Raw genomic sequence first — 8,058 nt, 5'->3', positions numbered from 1 at the left:
ACTCAGGATCTCCTATGGTTATGGCATTAACGGCAGCAGGATGATTTGCATGACCAGGTAATGGGTTTTGGGTGACATTGGGTCTTGGCTGGAATGCAATGACTTTCTCATCAATGAGTTTCTGGATTCTAAATTTCAAGGCAATGCAGTTGTCAGTAAGATGACCAGGACCTCTGTGGTACTCACAGTGTAGGTCAGCTCGCCAACTTGCAGGTAGAGGATTGGGGGGAGGCCGGATGGCAGGTAAGGTTATGCGACCTGAAGCAAGACACTGCTTAAGCACCTCTGAAGATGGAATGGGAAGAGGGGTAAATTCTACCCGGGTTTGTTGCCGAGGTGCGGTTGCGGTTTGAGCATAGTCCATTACTAAAGGTTCTTGGGACCTAGAGGATTGAGCATTGGAACGGGAAATACTATTGACTTGGGCTGGAGGGGACTTTTTGAAATCTCTGGGGTTTGGGTTGCTACGGTTGAATACACCTTGAGCCATAGCCTCCTCTATCTGGGTGCCAGCCACGATGAAGTGTTTGAAGTCTGGATAGTATTGCAAAGACATGTGATACTGGAGCTGGGGGGAAATATTTTTCATGATTATCTGGACTTGTTCTTCCTCAGACGGGCGCTCCATCATCTGAGCTGCTATTCTCCTCCATCTTTTCACAAAAATCAAAAAGGATTCCCTCAAGTCTTGCTTTGTTCTCTCTAAATCCTTTCTGGTGATTTCTGTCCCATCATCATATTTGAATTGCCTGATGAACTGCTCGCCGATATCCTTCCATGTCCTGTAACGAGTCTTGTCCAAGACCATGAACCATCTCCTCGCAACCTTGGTTAGGGAAACTGGGAACAATTGAGCCATTTGCTCAGAAGATAACCCTTGAGGCTGACACATGATGGTGAACATTTGCAAATGTGTGATTGGACAACCCACACCATCATATTTGTCGAAATCGGGCATTTGAAAATTGGCAGGAAGGCGAATTTCGGGAAATAAAGTAAGATCACTGGGATTGAAACCACCCTGGTCTTGAAACTGAATGTCTTGAACTTTCCTGGTAAGAGTCTCTAATTTCTCCATAACAGACTTATCAACCATGGACTGAGAAGGCCTACTGTGATTCTCGCTGTACTGCTCTTTTTCTAAGTCTTCTTCGACTTTATCAGGGATATTGATGAACACTGTTTGGGCAGGTGCTACTGGAGTAGCTGCTTGGCGCATAGGCCCTTTATCCTTGGACAACGACGGTCCCAACTTTTCAGAAAGCTGAGCCTTGATAACTCGGTTTTCTTCTTTGAGTTCTTGAAGCTGTTGGAGAATCAAGGTAAGAGTATCGGTAATAGCAGCGGGTGGAAGACCATCTTGGTTGTCTGCCATTGGTGAGGATGAGGACGGGAAAGAAGGAGATGCTGGGGTTCTTAGAGAAGGTGGCGGAGAAACAGATTTCCTCTCTAACCGCGAAGAGACCCGAACCCAAGGAGTATTAGGGTTAGCTATGATGTTTATTGCCCTGTAATATCCGAAAGACATATTTTAAAATCAGAGAGAAGAATAGACGATGATGCACACATAGACAAAGATAATGAAAGAGAAGGATGGACTTTATTGATCAATCGTTAAAATTTGAGTACATGGTTCAATCTTTCAAAGATAAACATGGAACTAAGCATTCTTTTTAGACTTCTTCTTCGGACGACAATCTTCCTCAACTGACTCCTTTAAAGGTTTGATGATTCTTGCATCCCAAGCAGATGAAACAGCTTTGACAATCTTGGGCTTGAGACCCTCAGGCGGATAGAAATGATGAAGGGGAGGCACAATGGATTGCTCCCTTCCATACTGACGCTGAATCCTGGCAGGAACATAAAAGGAAGTCTTTTTGAAACCAAGAAGGCGAACGTAGTTAGCTTCTCCGGTGTTGAAGACAGCTTCTTGGATTCCGGGAATTTGCCAATAAATCTGATCTTCTTGGCGAGAATTTAACCATTCAACCCAATCGCTTTTATGATCGAAAGAAACATCATGACGCCATTCACTGAAGGTGTATAACGTATGATCAAAATGGACAGGAGCTGCAATTTTTAGCTTGTGGCATAACCACACTTGAAGTAATGCAGGACATCCTGAGAAAGACCCAACGAAAGAGCGAATATAAGAGCTTGGACCTGAACTGGCACGAAGGTGAGCCATATCATCCAATCCATTGAAAGTTTCTGCAAGCATAGTAGGAATTGGATTGGCGCCACGATCCATTTGATCAACGAGGTCCAGAAGAACAGCTGACGCAAAGCGAGAAGGCTGGACAGTGAGGAACCTAGCAAAGGAGCAGAATCTCAAAGCGCGCCGTCGAGCTTTTTGAATATCAACAGCACCAATGTATCCAACAGGAGGGTAAATGTCAATCAGTCGCTGCATGGACACTTCTTGGCCTTTCATGAAAGAGTTCATGGATTCATCTGGATTATCCATCAAGCAAAGGAACAAAGGACGATAATCTGGAACACAGGATGGCTTCACTAGAGGGCCATCCACAGGATATTCCAATAAGGCACACCATTCTTCAAAGGTGGGACACATTTCTTGGTTGCCAAAACGGAAGACATGATGATCGGGATCCCAACACTCTGATGCGGCATAGAGTAATCCCCAATCGAGCTTGATGGTTGCCACGTAGCCGAAGAGATTTTTCTCTTGTTCACTTATGGCGTAGATATGGGATTCTCTTAATGTACCACGGATCCAATCAAGAATTGTACGAGTAGACATAGTGCCCGTAAGCCAAGAGAAGGGATATAAGAATGATCAGGATTACATGAACACGAGATTGGGATAAGTTCCTGCCAGTACAAGGAAAGTATGAATACATGATCGAATCACACGATAGAAGAATGAAAGGCATACGATCGAAAGATTAGATGAGATAGCATAAGATTGCTTTCAACGGATAGATCAAGAATGACTAATCCTATGAGATCTTTGGAAATGATAGGATTTATATCCTAACCCCTAAAGGAAATTTTTTTTTTTTTTAATCTCGCACATTTTAACAGTGTGACCTGAAGGCATCAACCCTAATCCTAATCAAGCGGAGTGGAGAGAGGATCTCGACTCATGACTTTGTTCGTGTACCTAGGACCGATCGTAGCCATTGGAAGATGGTCTACGGCCTAATCTAGACACAAATAGGCAGGATATCCTAAACTAGGCTCACACACGTGATGCACATGTGTTCGTATACTACATGCATGTGTGGGTTAATCTAGGGGTAAGGCCAAGAGTTCCCTTAGCGCGAATCCCTGTTCGATATACTGTACCAGTGTCCGGCGTATCAGTACGTGAACAAGAGATCCGTTTACGTACCATAAAGGTACTAGGCTAAGGGTGGAATGCTTCTCTAGCACAGAGGCACCAGGTGATGAAATCCCAGTCAACCATGCTAGATAACACTCCGGGTTCCTAAAATAGGACGTGTGTGCACGTGAGATGCAGAGTTTAGATGCAAGTGATGTAAGTGTGTGCAATATGTTTGCGCAATCTATGATGCCTTCAGGTTTTGTTAGATTAAGTTTGAGTAAAGTGTGATGAGAAAATAAAACAAGACAAACTAATCTAACAAGTATAGAGTTTTTATGAGCCAATTAAATTAAATTCAAATGAATTATCTTTTGAAATTTTAATGAAGTTAGGTGGTCCCCAGCAGAGTCGCCAAACTGTGGTACCTAGCCCGTGAGGGAGTGTGGGGCGCGAGCCGCCACGCGCTCTCTCTTGGTCTCTCGTATCCACGCGATTGGCGTGTGTTTTTAATTGTTGATTGTAATTCGTCTTTTATGTGAACTTGGGATCACTAAGGCAATCCGAATTCCACACGAAAGAGACTGACAGAGTCGCCACCTAGATGTGGGATCTAGGACCCGAAATTAACCAGAAATCTAGACTCGCTACCTGGTTACGAGAATGGAAGGTATGGGGAGTTATCCGCCACATGCACCATTCCTGCCCGATAATCGGCCTTCGATTCCAAAAGCTAACTTTTTTAAATTTATTTTAAATAGCTCATTCAACTCTATGTTAATGTGCGAACTAAGTGACATGCATCCTATGATCTAATTTCAATGTGAATCCTAGATGTGTATCTTGATTTATTAATTTGTCTGGATTCATTCTAAGTGAAAGTTCTCCTAGAATTCTAATTTCATGGAAAGCCCTAAATGATTTGATTAAGCATTTACAAGAAAATTAATATCCAAAACACCACAATTTGTTGTGGTGCCGACTCGCGGGTGGTATGCCGTCAGACATCCAAGCTGCCTACGTACCCAAGCCTCACTGGGATCAGAGTCGACGTAGTTCGGTGCACCTAAGCTAAGTTACATATGCCTAACTCAACTAAGACACCGACCTAGACGGGATTGACTGTTTCAACAGTTTTAGGAGAAGTTATTTAATTCAAGTTGAGGATTTTATTATCTTAGGATTTCATCTAAGATGCTATATGATTCTCATCTAAATGCAAATGGTCCCTTAGACTAATGCAGGTTTGCCTTACATCCTAGTTTACTAGGCTTGTCCTAGGGAAAGATTGGGTGACTAGTGTAACTAGACCTATGGCACGGTTGCTATACATAGCAAGCGTCCGTGATGAGGCTGGACTCCTAACTCTAGGACTCTCTAAAACTTAGGACACGACACGACACCGGTGTTCCTAAATTGGGCTCTAAGGGTCCTTACGACGGAAACCGTGATCCAACGGTTCCGAAAGACACAAGACAAATCGATTTAAATTCTCGAGGTTAGTGAAAAAAAAAAAGATGGAAGAGATGATGAAATAGTGTGAGGGAATGAGAAAGATAGAGAAAGGTGCGACTGAACTTGGGAGTGCCAAATTGCCTACGTACCCCGCGATGGGGATCAAGCCACACGTAGTTCCGCTGGGGAGGTTGCTTGGATTTTGGAAAACAGGATTGGTATTTGGATCAGGAATCGGGTTTGTATTTGAGCATTGGACTTGAGATTCAGAAACATTGATTTAGCAATGGGATTTTGGAATTGGGAATTTGCATCAAAGAATTGAGCATATAGGAATCATCAAGGGTTTGAATTTTGGGAATTCAAAATGGGCGGGCTTATGAGATTCGGTCAAATGGATTCAGACATGCGACTCAGATTGTGTTGGGATATGACTTGGTTAGGCAAAAGGGAGGAAGTTCTATTAGGTGTAAAAGGGCATTAGTAGAATAGGGGAATGACTCGGTTGTGACATGGAAGGCCGCAACTTGGTCGAATGTGACTCGGTTGCATTGGGATGGGTTGATTAAGGAATTGGATTGAGTCAACTAAGGGGAGAGTCCAATCGGTTAAAGAGGTTGAGCATACTCGACTAGAGAGTTGGGTCAACTCGACTAGGGAGGTTGGCTAGAGTTGACTCAGTTGAGCTGGGTTGGGATCCCACTTGGATGGATTGTATTGGGGCGATTTGACTTAAGCTGCAGGTGGCCTGGCTGGGTTAGATTTAATGTAACCAGATTTATGGATAAATGGTGTGCCTCAGTGAGTGGACAAAGGTATGGCTTGGGTTGATGTGACTCGGTTGAGTTGTGCTAGGGTCAGGTTAGGTGGGGTTAATGGTTGAGTTGGATTGGATTGGGTTAATGGTCAAGGTCAAGTGTGGGTTGACTTGGCTTAGACTGGATTGGAACTGGTTGAGCGTGGATTGGGGTGCGGCTTGAGGTTTGGGTGGTTGGAGTATCTTTGGAACCAATAGGGCAAAGCGGCTCTTAAGGGGAATGAATTAATTGGGCCGAATGGGCCCGATGGCCGGGTTAACTGGGTTGGCCGGGTCTATTGTAGGGGTGTATGAGGGTACTGTTGGGTGGATGAATGAAAGGCATGTGGTGTATGATGTGTGGCTATGGTTATAGGGTTTAAGGCTTATGGGTATGGGTTTAGGTGTGGTTAATGGTTAGGTTGGATTGGGTTAATGGTTAGGGTCAAGTGAGTCGGGTCTAAGTTAGGAGCAAACCCGAGACTAGCCATGGTCTAACTAGGAGGAAGCAGGGTACAAACCAGGGTGCGGACCAGGGTGCACCAGGGTGCGAACCAGCAGGGAACCAGGGTGCGAACCAGCAGGGGAACCAGGGTGCAACCAGCAGGGAACCTGGGTGCAACCAGCAGCGAACCTGGGTGCAACCAGGGTCTAACCAGAGTGCGAACCAGCAGGGAACCAGGGTGCGAACCAGCAGGGGAACCAGGGTGCAACCAGCAGGGTACAAACCAGGGTGCAGACCAGGGTGCACCAGGGTGCGAACCAGCAGGGAACCAGGGTGCAACCCGCAGGGGAACCATGGTGCAACCAGCAGGGAACCTGGGTGCAACCAGCAGCGAACCTGGGTGCAACCAGGGTCTAACCAGAGTGCGAACCAGCAGGGAACCAGGGTGTGAACCAGTATCGAACCTGGGTGCAAACAGCAACGAACCTGGGTGCAACCAGGGTCTAACCAGAGTGCGAACCAGCAGGGAACCAGGGTGCGAACCAGTATCGAACCTGGGTGCAACCAGCAACGAACCTGGGTGCAACCAGGGTCTAACCAGAGGCTAACCGGGGGGAACCAGGGTGTGAACCATTAGGGAAAAATAAAAATGAAGATAAGATGGGTTAAGAGAAGAGGGAAACATGTATAACTTCAAAGTCTACCATCAAGAAGAATGAGTAAAGATTGATCCTAGATGCTTCCTAACATGGTTTTTCTTTTAAAGTAAAAGATATGCATGAAAATAGACCCTACATAGAATTGAAATAAATGCCTACCTCTTTGAAAACCCACTTTGTGTTTGATTTTTCTTTGATCTTAATTCCTTGAAGACGATTCCTTGCTTGATAATGACTGCTTTTGATATATATCACCCAACGTATCACCCGATCCGGCAAGGATGGCCGAACCCTTGAAGAGATGAGGGAGAGGGATGAATTTTCTAAGAGAGGGATTCTTTTTCCTCTCCTCCCTTGGATGGTGGGATGAGAGGGTATTTATAGGAGAATGGGATAGGAGGTTAGGTGAGGTTAGGTGAGGTTAGGTAAGGTTAGGTGAGGTTAGGTAAGGTTAGGTGAGGTTAGGTGAGGTTAGGTGAGGTTTGGGTGGTTAGGATGAGAGGAGAGGTTAGGTGAGGTTAGGTGAGGTTTGGATGGTTAGGATGAGAGGAGAGGTTAGGTGGTTTTGGATGGTGAGACCCAGGTCAAGATCTGTCATTGATCTAACGATTTACGGAAATCGGGTCTCGGAATGGAATCAGGGTCCGGGCTATGAAGTGACCCTAGCTTATTTTGTCCCGATTGATGATCCGTAAAGTCAGATCAAGATATTAATGACCTAAAACATATAAATCAATGATAGAGGGGGTTCTCACATGGATTTAACACACTAAATTCACTAATCAGGGTATTTTTCAATTTTTCGGATCTAATCATCTCACCAGGTACATCTCTTTATCATTTTGTTTTTTTCAAAAAATTTGAGGATGGATCAATATATTAGGTTATTGTTGGTTAAAGTAAAGCAAAATGTGGGTGTCTACAATACGATGTCCAAATCATTCATTATACTACAAACAATCCATCCACGGCAGAAACTACTCAACATGATACAAATGTCAAATTTTGTATGAAATCAAAGCAAAACATCTCTTTATGATACATATATCCGAATCAATGCAAAGAGAATAACTCAGCATGGTCATGACATCGAGTCTAACATACAAATGATACGCAAAATCACTCTATCTACTAAAAATACACTCCCCTGACTAATACACCGCAGCTCACTCCTTGAACTAAATTTGATCTAAAGCAAAGTTTATGCTCAATTTTTATATAAATCTCATGGAATATTCTTATCGGATCTATATGCAATCTCTACCATACACTATTAAATAACCCTTTCCAAAGCATATCAGCATAGTTTATATCAAATTATCATCAAAACTACGAACATCTATTATAAGACAATCTTCACATAAAAATTGCTACAGATCATAAGGATTAGATGGAATTCAAGAAGGGTAAAAAG

The 8,058-nt window shown here is 43.9% G+C and overlaps 1 protein-coding gene across 1 annotated transcript; it reads right to left on the bottom strand.

Annotated features, from left to right (window-relative positions):
• Positions 1-1,578: 1,578 nt before the first annotated feature.
• Positions 1,579-7,016, bottom strand: LOC143855553 (uncharacterized). The gene is made up of 2 exons (XM_077365707.1): positions 6,804-7,016; positions 1,579-2,835 (listed from the first exon to the last, which is right to left on the bottom strand). Exon 2 carries the CDS (start codon positions 2,762-2,764, stop codon positions 1,661-1,663), a length of 1,104 nt encoding a protein of 367 aa, XP_077221822.1. The 5' UTR covers positions 2,765-2,835; positions 6,804-7,016; the 3' UTR covers positions 1,579-1,660.
• Between the last annotated feature and the right edge of the window lie 1,042 nt (positions 7,017-8,058).

Source organism: Tasmannia lanceolata, unplaced genomic scaffold (assembly GCF_043159265.1).
Source record: "Tasmannia lanceolata isolate RefF3 unplaced genomic scaffold, GAP_Taslan_0.1 ptg000021l, whole genome shotgun sequence".
Lineage (NCBI taxonomy): Eukaryota > Viridiplantae > Streptophyta > Magnoliopsida > Canellales > Winteraceae > Tasmannia > Tasmannia lanceolata.
The sequence above is the reverse complement of the archived record's forward strand: the minus strand, read 5'-3'. Positions and strand labels throughout refer to the sequence as shown.